Below are 21,981 nucleotides of genomic sequence, written 5' to 3'. Positions count from 1 at the left end.
GTGCCGCCCGTAGGCAGCACGGCTCCGCCCTTGGAGGTCCCCGCACTGCCCGTGGGCGGCACAGCTCTGTTCTCGGACGCAGCGGCATGCGACTCGTCGTCTTGGGCACGAATGATACCGCTCGCCTGGCTTCGATTGCCAGAGTGTTGTGGATGCTCGCGAGCCACACCTCCGCCACCATCCGTGACTACCCCGTCGCCCGTCCGCACTGGCACGGGTGGATCGGCTCCAGACAAACCGATCGCCGTGATCCCCTTCTTCTTGGGAGCCATGATGATCGAGGAAACGATGTGCTAACCTCTAGATCAGGTTTGCAAAACTCTCTGCCCCTACCTGGCGCACCAAAGATGTCGGTGATAACAACACCTACAAGATCACGTGGATCCCTTCTACGGTTTGGCAGGGAAGAGGGGTGGTGAAAAGAGCAGATCTAATGATCAACACGACGGATTTTTACCCAGGTTCGGGCCGCTGAGAAGCGTAAAACCCTAGTCCCGCTTGAGTGTGTATTCTGTGTTCTTGAGCTTCGGCTCGCTGCTACGCATGCAAGCTGGGCCGAGAGGTTCAAAAGTCTGAATCCTCCTCCAGTACGCCATGGGCCTCCTTTTATATGTCCAAGGGGCTGCCATAGTGGCATACAGGAGGTGTAAAGTAGCTACAGTGTCTATGTTTATCATCGGTGTCTTAGGACAAACGCATTAAATATGTTGCTTACGTGCCCTTCAGCTTCATCGGGGACGGGAGGGGAGCTCGTCCCGTCCGTTGCCACCCCGCTCCGTCTCGGCACGTGTCCATGCCGACGAGGCATGCAGTGCCAAGTTGGCTGGCCAGCTGCTGCGCTGGAGAGGTGGCAGGATCTTCATGAAGATCTACATGCCACCACGCGGGTGCTTGCCAGGCTGGCAGGTCGGCCACTGTGCTGGAGCGGTGACGGGGTGGCAGAGTCTTGACGCGGTCTTGCCATTATCCTCGGCAAGGATCTTGACGGGGCCTCGCGGATGTCCTTGACAAGGATCTTGCCGGGTACTTCGTCTTCTGGCCTTCACAAAGATTTGCACGCCACTATGCGCGCGCCCCTGGGTCTGGGCCTTAACGTTGTCGATGGTGTCAGAGCTCTCAACCCCAAGGGTGGCGCTCTTGTTAGTGTTCTGTAAGTCGTCCCGGCAAGAATCTTGTCGGGGTCTCGCAAGCCGTCCCGGCAAGGATCTCGCCGGGGGTCCGGCTTGTCCTCTGTTCTCTGGCTTCTGGCTTGTCCGCTTCTCTTCGTCTTGTATCTGTCCTCGATCGCCCCTTCAGGCCTCGCCGCGGGTGTGGCTACGACTGCACGTGCACAAGTATGGGGTGCTAAAGGGCCCAAACTTTAGTACACCGACACCATGGCTCACGCTCATGTATTGTGTGAAAGTTGAAAAAACTTAAGAACATTAAAAGTATGAAACAATTGCTTGGCTTGTCATCAAGGTTGTGCATGATAAATACTTTGTGTGGTGAAGATAGAGCATGCCAAGATTATATGATTTTGTAGGGATAACTTTCTTTAGCCATGATATTTTTGAGAAGACATGATTGCTTTATTAGTATGCTTGAAGTATTATTGTTTTCATGTCAATATTAAACTTTTGTTTTGAATCTTATGGATCTGAACATTCATGCCACAATAAGAAAAATTACATTGATAAATATGTTAAGTAGCATTCCACATCAAAAATTCTGTTTTTGTCATTTACCTACTCGAGAACGAGCAGGAATTAAGCTTAGGGATGCTTGATACGTCTCCAACGTATTTATAATTTTTTATTGTTCCATGCTATTATATTATCTATTTTGGATGTTTATATGCATTAATATGCTATTTTATATCATTTTTTGGGACTAACCTATTAACCTAGTGCCCAATGCCAGTTGTTGTTTTTTCCTCGTTTTTGTCTTTTATAGAAAATCAATACCAAACGGAACGAAACTTTTTAACGATTTTTCTTGGACAACAAGACACCTAGGAAGCTTCGGGAGGAGGCCAGAAGACCCACGAGGAGGCCACAAGCCCTAGGGGAGCGCCCCAGGGGCACCCCCTAGGCTTATGGGCCCCTCGCAGCTCCTCTAACCCTAACTCCAGCACTATAAATTCCCAAATATTCCCCTTACGTCAGAGGGCAAACCAAAAATACTTTTCCGCCGCCGCAAACTTCTGTTCTTGTGAGATCCCATCTTGGGGCCTTTTCCGGCACTCTGCCGGAGCGGGATTCGATCACGGAGGGCCTCTACACCAACCTTGCTGCCCTTTCTATGATGCGTGGGTAGTTTACCACAGACCTAAGGGTCCATAGCTAGTAGCTAGATGGCTTATTTTCTCTCTTTGATCTTCAATACAATGTTCTCCTCGATGTTCTTGGAGATCTATTTGATGTAATCTTATTTTGCGGTGCGTTTGTTGAAGTTCGATGAATTGTGGATTTATGATCAGATTATTTATGAATATTATTTGAGTCTTCTGAACTCTTTTATGCATGATTAAGATAGCTTTGTATTTCTCGTCAATCTATCGATTTGGTTTGGCCTACTAGATTGGTTTTTCTTGCAATGGGATAGGTGCTTTATGATGGGTTCAATCTTGCGGTGTCCTCACCTAGTGACAGTAGGGGTAGCGAGGCACGTATTGTACTGTTGCCATTAAGGATAAAAAGATGGGGGGTTTTACCATATTGATTGGATCTATCCCTCTGCATCATGTCATCTTGCTTAAGGGTTACTCCGTTCTTGTTAACTTAATACACTAGATGCATGCTAGATAGCGGTCGATGTGTGGAGTAATAGTAGTAGATGCAGGCAGGAGTCGGTCTACTTGTCACAGACGTGATGCCTATATTCATGATCATTGCCTTAGACATCGTCATAACTTTGCGCTTTTCTATCAATTGCTCAACAGTAATTTGTTTACCCACGGTATGCTTTCTTCAAGAGAGAAGCCTCTAGTGAAACCTATGGCCTTCGGGTCTATTTCTCATCATATTTTTTCAGATCTATAAAACCAAAAACCAAAAAATACCTTGCTGCAATTTATTTATATTTACTTTATTTTCCCTTTTATTTATCTTTTATATCTATCTCTATTAGATCTCACTCTTGCTACTAACTGTGAAGGGATTGACAACTAGGGCTGCAAACGAGTCGAGTTCGAGCGAGTTGGAGTTGGCTCAGCTCAACTCATATGAAAATTCGAGCGAGCTCAAACTAAGTGAAGCTCAAAGCCGAGCTGTAAAAGATGACTCATGCTCAGCTTGTAACGATCTCGAGTCTATCTCGAGCTAGCTTCGCGCTAAATGAGATGGTAAAAATCATATATCTATGGTGAATATCCCAACTAGATAAAGCTCAACAGGACATGAGAAAGCACTAAAAAAATATTACTCCAATCAAGATGATGATAATATAATTTTTTTCAAAGTAGTTTGACCTATTCTCTCACAACCAAAAGTTTAGTACCCAAATAAGATAATGATTCGCGACAGACATATAGTTGGGAAAACAAACTATTGGCCAAAGACCATAATAAGGCCTAAACCTGTTTTGAAAGAAATATGGCCTAAATCTTCTTTACACTTAATTAAACTTTCATATTTGCTGGTAAATAAACAGGAGAAAATTGTGGACAACATATGTGGTAATAAATTAAATATATTTCCATTTAATATATGGCATGATCATTTAACATAGTGATATCATGTCAAGCTATCAAGCTAAAATCGAGCGAGCTAGTATTGCCTCAAGATCAGCTCGTTTCTCGATCGAGTTACATAAAGTGTTCAAACACAGCTCCTTTATTTTCGAATCAATCTTGAGTCGAGCTAAAATACAAGTCGATCTCGAGCGGTTCACGAGCCTCGAGGTTTTCTTGCAGCCCTATTGACAACCCCTTTTTCGCGCTGTGTGCAAGTGTTTATTAGTTTGTGTAGGTGCGTCTATTGGAGACTTGCTTGTGCCTCCTACTGGATTGATACCTTGGTTCTTAACTGAGGGAAATACTTATCTCTACTTTGCTGCATCACCCTTTCCTCTTCAAGGAAAGAATCAAAGTAGGCTCAAGAAGTGGTAGGAAGAATTTCTGGCGGCGTTGCCGGTGAGGTTCTATATCAAGCCTACCAAGTACCTATCATAAACTCTCATCTCTTGCACTTATATTATTTTCCATTTGCCTCTTGTTTTCCTCTCCCCCACTTCTAAAACGTTTTCAGAAAAACACAAAAATATTTGCCCTTTTTTCCTTCTTTTTCGTTCGTCTTTTCGTTTGCTTTGTTTGCTTGTGTGGTAGATTGCTTGCTTTGTCACGATATCTCAAGAAAATACCAAGTTGTGTGACTTTTCCAACACTAATAATAATGATTTTATTAGTACTATGATTGCTCTCGTCACTAGTGCAGAATCTTATGAAATTAATGTCGCTTTGTTGAATCTTCTTATGAAAGAACAATTTTCTGGTGGTCCTAATGAAGATGATGCATCCTATCTAAATACTTTCGTTGAGTTGTGTGATATGCAAGGAAAAAAATGTGTGGATAATAATATTGTTAAATTGAATCTATTTTCGTTCTCGCTACGAGATCGTGCTAAAACTTGGTTTTCATCTTTGGCTAAAAGTAGTATTGATTCTTGGAATAAGTGTAAAGGTGCTTTTATTTCCAAGTATTTTCCTCCCACTAAGATCATCTCCCTTAGGAACGATATAATGAATTTTAAGCAACTTGATCATGAACATGTTGCACAATCTTGAGAGAAGACTCTAGTGAAACCTATGGCCCCGGGGGTCTACTTCTCATCATATATTTTTCAGATCTATAAAACCAAAAATCCAAAAATACCTTGCTGCAATTTATTTATATTTACTTTATTTTGCCTTTTATTTATCTTTTATATCTATCTCTATTAGATCTCACTCTTGCTAGTGACCGTGAAGGGATTGGCAACCCCTTTTTCGCGTTGTGTGCAAGTGTTTGTTAGTTTGTGCAGGTGCATCTATTGGGGACTTGCTTGTGCCTCCTACTAGATTGATACCTTGGTTCTTAACTGAGGGAAATACTTATCTCTACTTTGTTGCATCACCCTTTTCTCTTCAAGGGAAAAATCAACGCAAGCTCAAGAAGTAGCAAGTGGGGCGGCCGCAGCGGGGAGTCGGGGCGGCAGCGGGAGGCGGTGGTGGTGAATTGGGGGCGAAGGCAGTGGGGATCTAGGCGGCGGCAGGAGGCGGAGCGGTGACGGATGAGAGGAGTCGGGGCGGCGGCGTAGGTGTGGCGGAGCGGCCGGAGGGGCCGGAGGTGGCGCGGGACGGCAGCAGCGTGGCGTGGTGCGGGGTGACTGTTGAGCGGTGGCGGCAGTTCGGTCAGTGACCGGGAGGAAGAGGAATGGGGGAGGGAAATGAAATGAAAGGTAGTCGACGGTTGGCGCGCGGCCGCCGGTTTTACATCTCCAGATGGTGGAGATGCAAATTTTCATCGTGAGGTGTTGTAGTTTACATCTTTTATTAGAGATGCAAAAGTTAGCTATTTTTGCATCTACATCTTTTATTAGAGATGCTCTAATAGGTTCAGATCTGAAATCATGGCATCTAAAATCATGGCGCTCGTGAACATAGTGGACACTAGGGAACAAGCCCTAAAAAATTGACACAATTACATAAGAAATCCCATCCATCTACATCACCATCTAATATGCCTACAAAGGAATTACTCACTCCCAACGGTAAGAATCATGGGATTGTTGATGAAGAAGGGTTGGTGATGACGGTGGCGATGAATCCTCCTCTCTGGAACCCCGAACGGACTCCAGATCAGGCCTCCCGATGATGAACAAGATGTGACGGCGGCTCCGTATCATAAAATGTGATAATTCTTTCTCTTTGATTTTTTCTTGGGAAGACGGTATATGTAGGCTTGGAATTAGGTCAGACGGCCGTCCGTGGGATCCACAAGGCAGCATGGCGCCTCTGCCTTGTGGGCTGCTGATGGCTCCCCTCTGGTATCTTTGCACTAGTATTTTTTTATATTGCAATCTTCATGAAGTTTTGTCCAATTCTGAGGACTATTATTTCTGCATAAAAATAACATCAAAGTAGTTCTATTGAAAACAACGTCAGTTCGAGTTAGTTTCATTTAAATCCTGCAAATTAAAGTCCGAAACAAGAGCATAAGTGTTTGAAAAGTAAATATATTTCGGAGACGTATCAGGGGGATTGAGGGGTGGTCGTTAATGCAGCAGGGGTCGAGGCGCGCGCCGAAGTATTGATGGAATGTTGCCCGAGTAGGGCCCGAACCCACTACCACACGTCATGTTGACCAACACTCAAACTTGACACGTGGTCTGGTTCGACTAGCTGGGGAGTCTGGTCCGGTGTAACTAAGACAAGACCGGGCTCGTGAAATTTAAAGGTGTTGCGCGAAAGCTCTCTTGCGTCGATCGGTCATCTCATCAACAAATCAAGACCGAAGTGCTTCATCTGACTTCGGGAGCAGGCCAGCCGTAGGAGGTCGGCGAGAAGCGTTCACTTTCAGGGAAGTTTCAAAGAACCAGTTTCAACCTCAGCAAGCGAAAAGGTGGCGTTGACGATCGGTGTCGATCGGGATGCAACCAAGCTTGAAGAGCGGTTTGGGGGCCACCGATGGTGTTTACCGTGGTCGACTCATGGGCCCTACAGAAGGAAGACTCTGAAAGCCTTGCCATTCAAGACAAGGAAGTCGGAGCCATGGAGGACTCCCCTTCACCGACGTAGCCGACTAGGTCCTTGTAAACCTATGGTTCTCGATATCATATATATGTCAGGATCGAGCTAGTCGATAGACAAATTAGAATCTCTCGGTAATACCTATGCTTTGTACAACCCAATCGCAATATGCCCACAAGCAAGGGTGGAATGTTACCACATACGAAGGGTCTGAACCTGGGTAAATCTTGTCTCATGTTTCCCCTCTAATCTACTCACCTCGTCGAGACACCCTACCGTTGGAATCTACTCCGACATATGGTGCATTTTGTACCTGCAAAGGGAAATTTTGAGTTTCCCCAATGATGCAATCGAACAACTTCCATGGAACTTCCGATTCCTAAGTTTCTTTATTCATCGGTTTTTAGAATTCCAGGAATCAAATAGAACCTCTCCAAAAAGGAGGAAATGGAAAGAAACTACAAAAACGTAAACAATTGACAACGTTTGTGCTTATTTCACAAAAATGTCCATACGCGTCCATGATGTTTCTAGAATCCAACATGCGGGCCCCGTGGATCGGCTTGATGTGTATAGGCTGTGTGTTGCTGAACAAATGATCTCCGGGCATATACTACCGTTTATCCTAGCCGTTGCGTGGCTTGGCGACCATAATTTCACGAAGTGCGTGGGAAAATGGAAAAAAGACAAGTGTACACATCATGGCCGATCGGGATCGCCGCCCTGTCCTTTGTCTGCGCCTAACCAACCGGACGAGCAAACAAACAAACTTCTCCCTCGCTTTCCTCTACGCTCCAAAGTCCAAACTTTGTCCTGCCTGCAACCACGCCTTAAACAAGAGCGAAGTACTCCAGCGTAGCAGCGGTGTGCGACCATCCCAACGACGGCGGCCTCAATGTCATCGCCATCGTCCCCACCGCCGTCGCCTCACTGGCCAGCATCGGCCCGTCTCGTCGACTAGAGCCAGGCACACACAGAAAAATTCCAAACTTCCCCATGCTTGAGGGCTGAAGCAGCAGCGAGAGGAGGGGCAAGATGATGGTGCCGTCGGAGGCTGAGCCGACGTCGTCGCCGCCGCAGCCCAAGCGGCTCTACCAGGCCTGGAAAGGAAACAACGTACGTACATCCTTGCTCGACTCCCCTCTTCGCCTTCTTCTCCGTGCCTTGGTCAGAAGAGCTTTGGCGCGCCGTGCAACTGTAGATAGCCTTTCAGCTAAAATCAGGGATTCATGAAAGCTGCAGGTTTCGTCCCCCAGGTTTTTCACATGTGTGAGAGAGCAGAGTGTACCACGACAGATCATTCTTCGCTTCTCTGCAGGTATTCCTGTGCGGCGGACGGCTTATACTCGGGCCGGACGCAGCCTCCCTGCTGCTGTCATCGTTCCTCGTCGCCGGCCCAGCCATCGTCTTCTGCTACCAGATGCAGTCCAAGTTCTTCCGCTCCAACGGGCAACCACACATGCACCGGGCTGCGCTACTGATTGTTATCATCACAACACTAGTGGTTAGTCTTCATCTTGCTGTCTGCATACCTTCGGTGTCACCTTCTTCATCAGCTCTACCATCATACCCACAATAATCACAATGGCTGGAGTCAACAACAGTTCCAGCCTTCAGGCCTGAGGCTGAAACCAACAGGACGTGGGTTTCAAACTTACGATTCCAGTTGCCACTATATATACCAGATGCAACGCTGAAAAACCCTTGTGATCTTCGCCAAAAAATTGCAGGACCTGTTCTTCCTGTTCATGACATCGGCCAGGGACCCAGGAATAGTGCCACGGAACACAAGAGCCCCGCCGCCTGAAGCTGATGAACGGAACCTCCCCGCCACGCCATCTATGGAGTGGAGCGTCGGGGGCACCCCGCGGATGAGGTTTCGCCGGACCAAGGATGTCAACGTGAATGGCTTCACGGTGAAACTCAAGTTTTGCGAGACCTGCCTCAGGTACCGCCCACCACGATCCTCGCACTGCTCCATCTGCAACAACTGCGTCCAGAAGTTTGACCACCACTGCCCATGGGTTGGCCAGTGCATTGGACTAGTAAGTACACACGGTTATTGCTTATTCCCTACCATTAGTCATATAGAATATCATTATGATAAGCATCTAGCAGAGCAAAAAAAAAACTAACCTTTCTTGATTGAACTTTATCTTCAGTAAGAGCCAGGAAGAGAAAAGATCAAACAATCTTTCTTTCCAAGTAAAAGTCCAGACCTAGCCTAACTCCCTTTAATCACCTCTTAGTTTTCTTTCAGTGCAAAGTTAAGGTATATCTAAAGCTATGTAGTTTACAAAAGATATTTACATTCGGGATTGTAACAGTACTACAAAACTTTTCTTAACCAATTAAGTTGAATGAGAACATACAGCTAGTGGCAGCAAGTCGTTAGTGTATTCCATTATCTGACTAGATTTGCAGGTAAGGTTACCAAACAAGCAAACAGATTTGTGAACTAAGTCCTGAACTATACCTAACATATATCCCACTAGTTGACTTTTGAGGCCTCAATTGCAGTTGGCCCATCATAATCACAATGTTTTTTATTTGCCTTGCAGAGAAACTATCGCTACTTCTTTCTATTCATCGCCACATCGACATTCCTGTGCATATCCGTCTTAATCTTTTCATGGTTGAATGTCCACGGCGAAATGCAAGACAACGGCGGCTCTATCTGGAAGGCCTTGCGCAAGGAAGTCTATTCTTTTGTTCTAATCATCTACACTTCAATTGTTGTATGGTTCGTCGGTGGCCTAACAGTACTGCATCTCTATCTGATCAGTACTAATCAGGTAAAATTTAGTTCATTTTGCTGCAATTTTAGATAATTGTTGTAGTTTCTAGTCCTTCTAACTGTAACTGGAGTAATGCACTTGAGTACACTACACAATACTCATAGGTCTAATCTCTTGAACTAGCTGCTCCATATACCATGATGGAGGGACAGGAAAATGTGAGTTTCCTGCCTTGGTCGATTAAGTAGAAACAGCGTGAAAATGTGAGTTTCCTGCCCTGGTGAAAAGGTGGGGCAGAGCCGTATGACGTGAGTGGATTGTTTGTGATGTCTGATGGTGTAGGAGTTAATTGCAATGCATATTACTGTTGTATTTTATGTTAATATGCTTGCATAATTTTACTGATATCAATTACAAATTCTGCAGACAACATACGAAAACTTCAGATACAATTATGACAAGAAGGATAACCCTTACCGAAAGAGCATTACAAAAAACTTTGCCGAAGTGTTCTTCACCAAGATCCCTCCTCCACTGAACGACTTTCGATCACATGTAGGTGAGGGTGCACTGGAAGCTGGGTTCTACACTCCATATATTGGGTTGGATGTGACCAATACAAGGGAAAAGATTGATACAGATATGAGAGAGAAAGAAGTACTCGTAGGGGGGATACAGATTCCAACAGTATTGCAGAATATAGACTATGGTTCCTTTGAAGATGGTTTTTATGACAAGAACAGGAACAATGGCAACAAAACAGTGGCTTTTGCTCCAGCTTGGGCACAAAAAGGAAGTGAAGATGCTGGAACATCTGCAGCAGCTACCACAGCATGCAAGGAAGAAACTAGTGAGGACGATGCTAAGGAAATTACTAATTCAAATACAAGTTCCGCACGGACATCTACAGAAGCTAACACGATATCTGAGGATGAAATAGTTCAGGACGATGCTAAAGAAAGTAACACCCCAGATAGAAGTCCCGCCCAGTCATTGAAAGACATGAGCTGATAAGTATCGCTCATATATGTTTAGGAATTTGTCTATAGATATGGCCACTGTGAGTTGGCATCATTCTTTACAATGTATAGAAAAGGCAAGTGCAAGACTATTCAATTACGTCAGCAAATGATTTAAGGAGTGTAATGAACCAAAGTATTATCAACATTGTTTGTACATTTTTACATTAGATGTTCCTAACTCTTAAGGCATGTTGACCTTGCATGACAAAAGTTGACATAGCAAGAGAAGAGTTTGAATAGTTCTATTGATGAACTCAAGCAGGTCAGATGATATAATGAAGTGCTCCCCCCGTACAGAGGGAGTACTTCACAAAAATAAATAACAGAAATATATACTCCCTCCGTCCCAAAATTCTTGTCTTAGATTTGTCTAGATACGGATGTATCTAACACTAAAACGTAACTAGATACATCCGTATTTAGACAAATCTAAGACAAGAATTTTGGGACGGAGGGAGTATAATTTAAGGGTAAACAGAAAGGAGCAACCTACCATACAACAATTCAGATTTGTGCAAATTACAACACGAACATGATGGATGCACATAACTTAACTTCAAGAGTACAGCTGAATTTATAATTTAAGGGTAAGCAGACGCCATGGAACAAGGTAGTACAAAGCATCAACAGAATCAATGCCACTGGTCGTTATTGGGGAGAGTACAGCTGCTTACAGCTATAGCACACTTAACTATCCAGAACAACTGGAAATTTGTAACTCAAGCAAAGTTGCCCAAAAGCAGTACCACGGGTCGCCCAAGCTCTCAAGGCTGGTAGACATCTGGAAGCTGAAGGCCTACACTGGCAGCAGATTTGTTCAATATCTTCTTCATTTCATCAGATCGATCCACGGCTATATTGTACGAGAATAGCAGTTCCTGGACGATCAAGCATATTTTGCAGTTAGTGGAATACACGGTGCATGAAAAGCCAAAGGTGCTATGACCACTATTACAAGGATGTGATCATGTGAATGACTTGTTCAATCTAAAATAGGTTGTGTTCTGGAAATCAGTAATAAAGCGAGCATATTCTGGTATTATAATAGTATCGTTTACTTATAACGCAAATTCTATTAGTTAGATATCACCATTCAAACTAGACTGCCAGAGCAATATCGCTCTAAAATGGTGATCTAACGAGGTTGCATCATGGAATTTAGGAATTAGATAAGCTTTGTTGTCTATTCTAATACACTTCGGACGCAAAACTTTTTTGTTGCATGGACAAAACAATTAGCACATATCAAAAGTATAGAAAGACAGGTCGATCAGCTAAATGCAAATCCAAAATATCTCAGTCTCGACCGCGTGGGCGGTGAGTCGCCAGCAGCAGGCGTGGCGGCGGCATCTTCCGGCAGACAGCGCCCACTGGTGGTGGCTGGCTAGAGTCTCGACCGCATGTGCGGTGAGTCGCCAGCAGGAGCTGGTCACGGCGCGGTTCCCTTGCGTCAGATCTGGGGGTGCGTGCTCCCCCTCTGCAACTTCTCTCCCGCCGCACTTGGCGGCTTGCGGTCTCGACTGTCGGCCTTGGTGCATCGGGGACCGAGGGAAACTCTGGTCGGCCCGTCCGTCCCGGCGGTGGCGACGGCCTTGGTCGCCGTTTTCCTCCATGGAGGCACCGTTGAGGTCCCCTGTCCCCACCCCGACCCCATGCCTGGGTGAAAGCCCAAAATCCTCTCGAATTGGGCGGCGGTGGCGCCATGTGCGCCGTGCCCTTTTTGGAGGCGTTGCCTGGGGTGTTCGGGTGCTCGGAAAATAGGAGCTGCAGGCGGAGGGGTTGAGTACTCTGGCTTCGAGTTGGTGTGGAGGAGCTGAGTGGCGAAGGTGTCTGCATGTTTTTGAATGGTGCTCCCCGGTGGCGGCTCGTGTCGCCCAATTCCGGTGGTGTGGCGCCCTCAATCCAGGCGGAAGAGGATGGGTTCCCCTTTTCTGGCGGTGGCGGCATGGTGGAAGCCATAGGCACCCGACCTTCAGTTGTGGCCCGACTCAGCCGAGCCGCCCAATTCCGGTGGTGTGGCGCCCTCAATCCAGGCGGAAGAGGATGGGTTCCCCTTTTCTGGCTGTGGCGGCATGGTGGAAGCCATAGGCACCCGACCTTCAGTTGTGGCCCGACTCAGCCGGCTGCCTTGCTCGCTCTTGCTGATCTTCGGTCTTCTCGGTGATGGTGGCTGCCTCGTTCGATGGCGAGCGCTCCTGGAAGCTCTCCAGCTCCTCTTGGTTGTTCTTGGACAGTGGCAGTGCGGCTAGCAAGGTGTGCTCGATTAAGGGTGGTCGATCTGTGGCTGCGTCAAGGATGGCATCCTGCTAGCTCTCGGGCTCATGGCGCCTTTCGAGCCAAGGCGAGGGGATAGGGTTCCCCTTCAGAATAGAGAAGGAAGATGTTGTGTTCCTCTAGTCGCACGATCTGTTGTCCGGCTGTGCTGGTTGGCTGTTCCAAGCTTTGCCGCATCTGCCATTTCTTCTTTGGTGCAATTGTGAGGAGTGCATCTGCATTCAAGCTTTGTTCTTTCTATTCCCTACTCTAGGATGCTTGTAGTGGATCATGTTGTTGTTAGCTTTCCAGTTTGCTCCATTGCATCAGTTTAGCCGATTTGGTTTGTACTCCCTCTGTTCCTAAATATAAGTCTTTTTAGAGATTCCAATAAGAGGCTACATGCGGATGTATATAGACATATTTTGGAGTATAGATTCACACATTTTGCTCCGTATGTAGTCACTTATTAGAATCTCTAAAAAGACTTACATTTAGGAACGGAGTGAGTACTTGTAAGAGTGTTGTAATTCCTCGCCGGTTGATGGCTTTGTTAATTCAGAGCCGGCCTCATTTAGAGTCTTTCATCTAAAATATCCCAGTCCCAAATTAACCACAGCAGTAAGCTCCCACGAACTACCGTCTTCATTAGCATTTCGGCGAACACAAGCAGACCTTTCTAACCGGAAGCACCAACAGAAAAAATTCGTCATACCTTCTGGTGTTGGATGCTTGTGAGATGGTAGGCGTAGTCCCCGGCGAGCCGCAGTCTCGCTCTGGCGTCGGCCTCCGTGCCGGCCGGGCTGCGGAACTCGGCGGCCACGAACTCGCGGAAGTGCTTCTTATCGGCGCCCCCGCCGACGTGCTTCTGCACTGCCTTCATGACCCTCCGGTACGCGGCTGCGGTGCCCGCCATCGGTTCGTCTCGCTCAAAGCTGGCACGACGCGGCGGCGGCGACGGCGACTGCGATGCGGGACGGCTGCGGGCCTGCGGCGGCGACGATCTGCTGCCCCACGCTCTCCCTGATTCCTGTTCGGCTAGGCGGCTGTTTGATCAGAGCATTTGCGGCCCAGATCGAACGAGGAAATGGCCCATGGCGTTTTGTCGAAACACCCTCGTAGTTACTCTGAATAATCATTTGGACCCAAGCGGTCGATTTGAGATTTTTTTTTTCGAAACGGCGACAAAAGATTTGTCTAGCTCCATGGAGGCCTTAATTTAAAAACTTCAAAATGCAAACCTTTTCGTTTCAAAAAAATCTGAAAATTTTATATATACCTAAATACATAATGTACATGGGTGCAAATTTTCAGGTCGAAAAACGTTAAAACGAGAGCTCCACAAAAGAGAGAAATCTGAGACTTTTTAGTATATGTACTGTTCATTTTCAAAGTCCATGATTTTTTTGTGCAGCCAGCAGTTCAAGATATTTCATCTTGAAAATTTTCACACATACACATTACATCCTTGCATACATGTGTACTGTATTTCTTTTCAGATTTTTTGAAACTGAAAATTTATAAATTTGAAAATTTCAAAATAAAAGTCTTCATGGAGCTCGGTCTCCAAAATGGCCTACTCATATCTATATCTATACCAATATAAAAAGAACCAAAGAGGCAAATTCAATTAATCTCGGCCATTAAACCAGGTCAATCCAACAAACCAGACTGCTCTAATGTCAAGAGCTCAACATGCTTAGCGTGGCGAACCAACCTGTGGTTTGATGGTTAGGATGACAGTGATATCCCCGGCCCACCAGGGTTCAAGTCCTGGTGCTCGCATTCATAAAGGTGAGAGTCTCTCAGAGGTGCTCATAGGGGTAGAGTGTGCGTGTGTGCATTCATAAAGGTGAGTGTATGAGCATATATATAAGTGCTTACGTCTATATTGTGTTAAAAAACATATTTAATGTGCAATTGATATCATATCAAATACTAATATGGACACTAACCACATATTAATGTGTAAATAATATACTACCTAATATTACATGCACATAATATATGCCTAATATCAACTATCCTACACAATCTACATGCAATTTATATACTCTCAAATATCAACGTGCATTGCACATACACATTACTAGTAAAGAAGAAGGGTGACAGAAGTTTTTTAGGGCGAGGTCATTACTCCTTAATAAATGAGACAAAAGCCTACTCTCGCGGCATAATAGAACCCAGGTGCTTCGCACCGGCGATCACCCACAACCCAGCTTCGGCCCTAACATGTGTGAAGATGATGGAAGGTAGTGTAGACTTGTTGCGAAAAACCTGCATGTTCCTCTCGTTCTATAGGGCCCACGCCACAAGCATGAGTGTGGTGACAATAACTTTCCTCTTGTGACCCTGGGTGAGCACTACGACATTTCACCAAGCATGCACCAAAGGCATACCACCCCAATGGTTAAGACGCAACTCCGAGCCGCCAAGCCACTCCTTCACGGCCTCCCGCACCCATAAGGAGTATCTACACTTGAAGAGAAGGTGCGCCGCGGACTCCGGCTCCCTACGACACAGCTGGCAAAGGCCACGGCTAGGCAAAAGTACACACATATGGATATACTCTCGCCGTTCATAAATACATACAACATACAGACTCAAATAAACGAACAAATGCATTAAAACATGTTTATATGCATATAATTCATAAAAAAATATAACATCTTATATTTGTGAACGAGGGAGTTTTTTTTCAAGAAATAGACATTTTAGTTAGTTTTTATACAATCTTTTTCAAACATAATTCTTTCTTATATAACACCCAAAAGCCGTTAAAAAATACCCAAAGGCATCTTATAACTGAAGTTTATCCTGAAAAGCATACAATGAAAAAACCAGGAACTCCTGAGGTGAGACTTGAACTTAGGTTGGCGACATCCCCATCGGGTATTGTCTACCAGTTGGCCCCTGCTTAGTTCTCAGGAAAACATACAATGAAAAGACAACAAAACACAAAATGACTAGAAAAAGTAAAATTACATTTAAAAACATATTGACCGTCCCCTTCCTTCAATTGTACCAGCAAGGAGGGAAAAAGACACATGCATACACCAATCTCATACCCTACTTTGAAGACCGTATCACTCGTCTCTAGAAACAAGATACAATAACCGCTAGAGAAATATCGGTTGGGGCATCACTCCATGCAACATAGAATTGCAATCATTCGTCATCAGTCCAGAAGGTCGGAGAAACCGGATCATGTCACAGAAGAGGTCATAGTCGATGTACCAAGATCCGATCAACTGCCGAGATTTAAAGAGAGCCAACAAATTTGGCAACGCCTACCCTCACAGGTATGACGTCGTTGAGGTAGGAGAGACCGGAGAGACCTTATTCCAATGTATCATCGTCGCCACCACTCATCGATGTCGCCGCGAAAACAAAAACCTAGGAGAAACAACAACTAAGAAAAAGGGAAGGGAAAGATTCCCACTCCCCTAGCCACCGATGAACCACCAGGCAGGAAAAACCGAAAGAGGAGAGAGGCAGCGGCGTGGAAGAAACTGTGACAGCAAGAGTTAGGGACAAGGGGCTGTTGTTGCCATAACACAATTCTTTGGCTGACTCACGCAGGAAATGTGTTCTGTGCCATCTACTGGATAATATAATTCTTCTTTTTTTGCGAGAAAACAATATAATTCTCCTTTTAACTAGACAGTATCATAAGACTTCTGATAAAGTTCAGCACAAACATTAGACCAGGAACAAGCTTTAACAAATTCCCAAAAGGACAAGAAAAAAATGTTTTAGCAAACATGGATAACAAGTTCACTTGGCACCAGTTTAACATGTGTGTCAGGGAAGAATAAACTACTGTACATTTATGTACAGCTAGTATAAACTTGGACTGGAGAACATGATCCAGTCATCGTTACAACCAGGCAAACGTTTCAGAGATCATTGGTGCTCAAATTTACAAAAAAAATTTGTAGTGATAAAACCAGGAACAGCCTTATTTTCATCAAGATTATAGCACAACAATATTCATGTCCCTCCAGAGAGAAAATACGGCATTCACACCTCATCCTACGGTGAAAGAGTCTTTTATTGCAGCAGAAGTAAAAGAAAACAGACACCAAAACATACTCCACGAATAGTGCAAAGAGACAATTCAAACCAAAACATCACAAGAATATTTCTCCACGCACAGGCAAAGTCAGGGTTAACGCACAAATCAACACCCAGCAATTGCAGGACAGGAATTTGAACGGCTGAACCGTGACCAGCATTTACAAGAACTTGGGTGCACCTGACCACTGCGCCCCCTCACCAAAAGAATAATTTAGTCAGAACAAAATGCTGCTAACTATGCCTCACCACCTCTAATCACAATTCACAAATCCATTCTGGTGCAATTTCAAAAAGAAAAGTGAGCACAAATTTGCTGACTATACCACACTTTGAGATCCACATTTGCCTACCACTTATAAGTTTCAACATTTGATTGAGGCACTGGTCAAGACGACCGATGACATCAGCCAAAGAGCAGCTCACCAACTTGGAGAAGAGCATTTCCAGAACACATCCTGTTGCAGATATCCTCAAGGATCTCTACTGCATTCTTGGGAGGGTATACAGTCAGAAATCCAAGTTGAGATCGGCAGCAGGTCGCCAGATTGGACGTTTTCAAGTACCCGTCAGGTGAAATGGATCAAGACCGACAAGGGTACTATGAGCTATATGGACCTTTCACAAGACCTACAACTCTACAGATAAATTATCTACAACAACAATACAAGGTATGAAACACTGTTCTTCATCTTCCATGTTGCAATTTTGTAAGAGCATGTGCTGCAGTACTAACTTGATGTGTCAACCTCCTTCCCATGATCTTCATTTATTGTTCTTCGGAACCTTCGTAACCATATTTCATAGTCCATTGGGTACGGGGTCCCACAAAGGCTGTCAACATAATCTGCAAATGCTTTCAAAACTGCTGCAACATCACCCAACTTCTGTTGTATAACTCTCCTTGACCATGATGTCTCTCTCCATTGAAGTGCACCTTCAACCGAGTCAAGCTCTGGGCAGACTCCACCACACGAGAAATATAAAAGGTATATTAAACTTTCAGCATCAGATGCGGCACATAGCTTCCCTTCCTGAAGAGCAAAAGTAGATGAAAAGAATAGATTCATCAAAGGTCGATCCCTATCTTCTAGGATAGCATGACCCCATCCAATAAGTACAAAATGTGGTTGCCTTGAACCATTGCTGACACGGATCACATTTTCTGGCCGGATATCACCGTGACGGATTCCCGCAGATGATGCAGCAGCAAGAGCAGATAAACAGTCATGGCAACATCTCAGAGCCTCCTCAACACCAAACAATCCGTTCCGTATCAGATTTGAAATGGTCTCCCCAACTGGTGAGGTGACAAGGATTGGAGTGCTGCACAGTGGATGACCACAACTCCCACTGGAGTTCGGCTTGTTGCACGGGCCTGGATGGCCTACACGTCCAGAAGCTACCATCTGTGGTATGTATCTGCTAGAAATGTCCCTTTGCTTCATCAAGGTCAGTACTTTCGTCTGTCTTTGAACTTGGTACCAGGAATTCATATCCTCCCATGCTGGCTCCAGATGAGAAGGACTGGAACCTACATACAGCAAATAGGATTTGGTAGGCTCTTCCACAGGAACAGCACCATAAATAGGAGGCTCACTTTCTGTTCGAATATCATTGATTTGAAAACCCTTCTGGCAGTTAGAATCTTCCATGAAGACAATGGACCCTATCTCAAGCTTCAAGATTTCATCTGGTTTTACATCTACAGTGCCTTCCTCCTGCACTTCAACAATTTCAGGAGAATGACTTCGCTGCTGGAACCGAAACAGACCGTTTCCATTGGATTGTCTGTCGACCAAGTGTCTCTCCGATCTTCGACTCTGTAGCCTGGAACTATGCTCTGTGGCCAGTTCATCGAGAGAATACTTTGGTGCTCCGCAGAATTGGACCATTGAGTGGTAAACTGCAAGGAGAACTTGAAGGGTCCCAATGTCTCCCCAGTTAGCATTCCCAAGTTTATTCCATACCCGGTCAACGGAAGAAACTGTAATTTTGGCATCCTTTTTTATCCATTCAGCAGCACACTCATAAACATTGTTCAAATCAAAGTTTAGCTTGTTCAGATCGCCTTGGACATTGACCACTCCTCCAAACTGTGAGTCTACGAGGAGCACATAAACAGAATCTGAATTTCGAAGGACAGTGGAGGACCTGCTGAGGCTCCGAGAAAGCAATACACGAAGTGCAAAGAATAGCGCCTCCCCCAGGACAGCAGGAGACAGATGCTGGTCACTCTGCACAGAAACCATTCCAATATCAGGTCTCAACAAAGCCAACACAACAATATGATCCCATCTCCCTTGCGAATGCTTTGAATTCTTGAGCAGCACAGCTGTCGCACAGACACCATCGAGTTTTCCGCTGCCAATAGCCTTCTCGGCAGGGTAAAATCTGGAGCTCGTGCTGTGTATGCAAGCAACAGAGAAAGGCATAGCTTCCTCAGGACCCCAGAAAGCTTCCCAGAGTCCCTTGATGCCAGCGTGCAGAAAATCCTCCAGGGCAAGGTGCGCAGTAGCTTCAAAAACATCCGATGTGGACGCATGAAGAGCGTTGGGCATCCGCACTAGCTGCTGAAAAGTAACACCTTCCAGAGCATAGTCAAAATTCTGCAGCTCGGCAAGGTCAAAAGGAACATCGAAAGCCGGCTTCCGGAAACCGCAGTCCTCGCTGTCCCCAGAAAACCAATCCTCTAGGCTTGCCGTCAGAAGCTCGTTGTCCACGAACTTCCGGAGGAAGTCTTTACAGGCGGATGATGATGAACCGCGCCGGTCAGGCGACTGGCCTGCGAGATACCACAAAATTCTCCAATTACAGTGTGTAAAGTTTGCACGGCAAATATGCCAAGTGATCGAATTTGAAGGACTTGAGGAAAGTACATGATTCAAGTTACTAGTATTAAGTAGTACTAGGAAATAGCAGGACAGGGCAAATAGGAGCACTCTAGAGCAGAGAAAGGAAGTGGATCACGGGTGCTAACCTGACGGCGTGGCCGCGTGAGAGCCGTGGCGAGGGCGGGGCCGGCGAGATCTTTCGGCGGCCAGGGCGAGACCGGCGAGATCTCGCGTGGGCGGGGCGGCGGGGTCGAGGCGCGCGAGATCTCGCGGCGGCGGGGTCGATGCCATCGTCGGCCCGCACCACACCTCACCGCCTTGTCACTGACTCACTGTCACCGTCGTCCTCGGCGGCGGCGTCGTCTACGTCTCCGCGGGCCGGGGGCCGAGCAACCGCCGCCTCCTCCGGCTCCTCTGCCGGTCGCCGCGCCGGATGCGGAGGGGGAGAGGCGGCGTGGGGAAGAGAAAAAAAGGAGAGGGGATTGGGGATCGAGCCGACTCGAGTGGCTGCTCTGGTTGATGAGTGCGTTGTGTGCTGCGGCTGCGGCTGGGGCGAAACACCTGGGCCACATGGCAAACACTCCCATCCCCATGTAGAAAGCGATTGTTACTGTTCCGCTGTTCGCTCGCGCTGCCAATTTACAAAACCTTGCGAAAATGAGCTCCAAAACCCCCGCAAAAAACGAGTTTCAAAAATTAAAACTCTGCAAAAGGTGAAAGTTCAAAATAAAAACCATGCAAACCCTATGAAATTCGGCACAGACAAATTTATTTTTATTCCGCTTGACTTTTTCTTGCGAGTAAACCAGTCGGTGGCCATAGAGCCATGAGGCGCAGTGTACCCCGGCCTTTGCAGGCGAAAGGGTTCCTGCTACTTTTTCTTTATATATATGGTTTGGTTAGGGATTTATATTTTGCTCAAGGCGAGGCAGTGGCGGCTCCCTGAAGATGTAATAAAGTTCTCCTCGCCTAACCCTCGCCCTGGCGGTACATCTAGCATCGTCGAAGGGTGTGTTGAGGTGTAACTCTGAAGGATCTCGCAGGATTCGGCCAGTGTTTGTCTCCGGCGGATCTGCTTGGTTCTAGTCTTCATTCGGGTGCCTACGAGTTGGATTCGTCCAATTTTCACTTCTCTTTGTCGACGACGGTCGTTACTATGATGCGCTGGTCTGGTGGGATCTTAGCATGACGACCTCCGAATGTTTGCTACAATAACATTTGTCTGACTCCAGTGAGGGAGGAGTGGACGACGCGCCTTCGGTTCGCTCTAGTGATTGCAATTGTCGTCGAACGGTCTACAGACTTGGATGTAATTCTTGTTACTTTCTTACTGCCATGACAATTGATGAATATGTTGAAAAAATTCCCATAAAATAAATAAGGAATTGGATTAAAGTTGTTTTCATATGTCTTACAAAGCTGATCAGAACCTAACCAAACAACTGTACGTTGGGAACTCTCATATGAGCCATAAAATGTGCAGAGCCACTGGTTGACCTCCGTACGTGCATAAAGTTGTGTCGTTGTATTCAATGAAGGAGGCCCTTTGTCTCCTCTACCAAGCCAGACACCAAGGATCCGTCGATGCTACTCTCCACAAGGGTGTCCACCCCTTTCTTGCCACAATGCTCGATGATTAGGAGCTTCATTCTCTCTAGCTTCACGGACGTACCCTGGAGAAACACTGAGATTTTCGCCTCCAGCTAGGAACGGTGGGACCAAAGAAACATCGAGAAAATCACTTCACTTGGAAGTAAAGATATTGACACATTAAGAAAATCACGTCTCTTGGAAGCTAGGAAAACACTTTTCAACTTTGATTCTTCATTTGCATTCGTTTTTTTTATTTCAATCATAACTATTTTAGCTTTACTCATGCAAATTCCTGATATCGGTTGGAAAAGAATTAACCTAAGATGGTCATCAGATGTCTGGGAACGAATCAAACTAGATGGTTATGTTTTCTCAAAATTTCTAACTCAACCCTAGAGAGCATAGGTTGAAAGGGTTGAAATGGTCAGTGATTCACACTTAAGTGATGAAGAGTACTAAACCACCATTATGGACTTTAAAAGGTGTCACCTTACGGCCACCAACTCTTGAAACCTGATAAAACATATCCCTCGTCTTTAGGAATGTGCCTTCAACATCGGTTAATGTGGCAATTGTGTGGACATATCTGTGTTAGCATTTAGTCAACATATGCATGAGGTAATACATTATGTCTTAGCTAACCAAGAAATATGTATTTATCGTTTAACCGTGATAGCCATATGATCAAGGTCTCCATATCCTCTTGCACTCGCATTCATGATCGTACGCTCGTTGAAAGGCCGATAGAAATAATT

General features: G+C 45.7%; 3 protein-coding genes across 4 annotated transcripts; 1 reads left to right on the top strand and 2 right to left on the bottom strand.

The window, feature by feature from the left end:
- The first annotated feature begins 7,122 nt into the window (after positions 1 to 7,122).
- On the top strand, positions 7,123 to 10,638 carry LOC123120449 (probable protein S-acyltransferase 4). 2 transcript variants are annotated; one of them, XM_044540444.1, is made up of 5 exons: positions 7,123 to 7,825; positions 8,028 to 8,213; positions 8,440 to 8,754; positions 9,271 to 9,504; positions 9,874 to 10,638. In XM_044540444.1, the coding sequence occupies exons 1-5, from the start codon at positions 7,745 to 7,747 to the stop codon at positions 10,456 to 10,458; spliced, it is 1,401 nt and encodes a 466-aa protein (XP_044396379.1). In that variant the 5' UTR covers positions 7,123 to 7,744; the 3' UTR covers positions 10,459 to 10,638. The 2 variants fall into 2 exon arrangements, with proteins under 2 accessions (XP_044396379.1, XP_044396380.1); XM_044540445.1 differs by having other exon boundaries at positions 7,126 to 7,825; positions 7,952 to 8,213.
- A 321-nt stretch (positions 10,639 to 10,959) lies between these two features.
- Positions 10,960 to 13,827, bottom strand: LOC123120448 (uncharacterized). Its single transcript, XM_044540443.1, has 2 exons — positions 13,438 to 13,827; positions 10,960 to 11,347 (listed from the first exon to the last, which is right to left on the bottom strand). The coding sequence occupies exons 1-2, from the start codon at positions 13,636 to 13,638 to the stop codon at positions 11,234 to 11,236; spliced, it is 315 nt and encodes a 104-aa protein (XP_044396378.1). The 5' UTR covers positions 13,639 to 13,827; the 3' UTR covers positions 10,960 to 11,233.
- A 3,014-nt stretch (positions 13,828 to 16,841) lies between these two features.
- LOC123120447 (uncharacterized) lies at positions 16,842 to 20,180 on the bottom strand. The gene is made up of 2 exons (XM_044540442.1): positions 19,780 to 20,180; positions 16,842 to 19,584 (listed from the first exon to the last, which is right to left on the bottom strand). The coding sequence occupies exons 1-2, from the start codon at positions 19,922 to 19,924 to the stop codon at positions 17,531 to 17,533; spliced, it is 2,199 nt and encodes a 732-aa protein (XP_044396377.1). The 5' UTR covers positions 19,925 to 20,180; the 3' UTR covers positions 16,842 to 17,530.
- Between the last annotated feature and the right edge of the window lie 1,801 nt (positions 20,181 to 21,981).

This window comes from Triticum aestivum, chromosome 5D (assembly GCF_018294505.1).
Source record: "Triticum aestivum cultivar Chinese Spring chromosome 5D, IWGSC CS RefSeq v2.1, whole genome shotgun sequence".
Taxonomy (NCBI): Eukaryota; Viridiplantae; Streptophyta; class Magnoliopsida; order Poales; family Poaceae; genus Triticum; species Triticum aestivum.
Note: the sequence above shows the minus strand (reverse complement) of the source record. Positions and strands in the feature narration are given on the sequence as shown.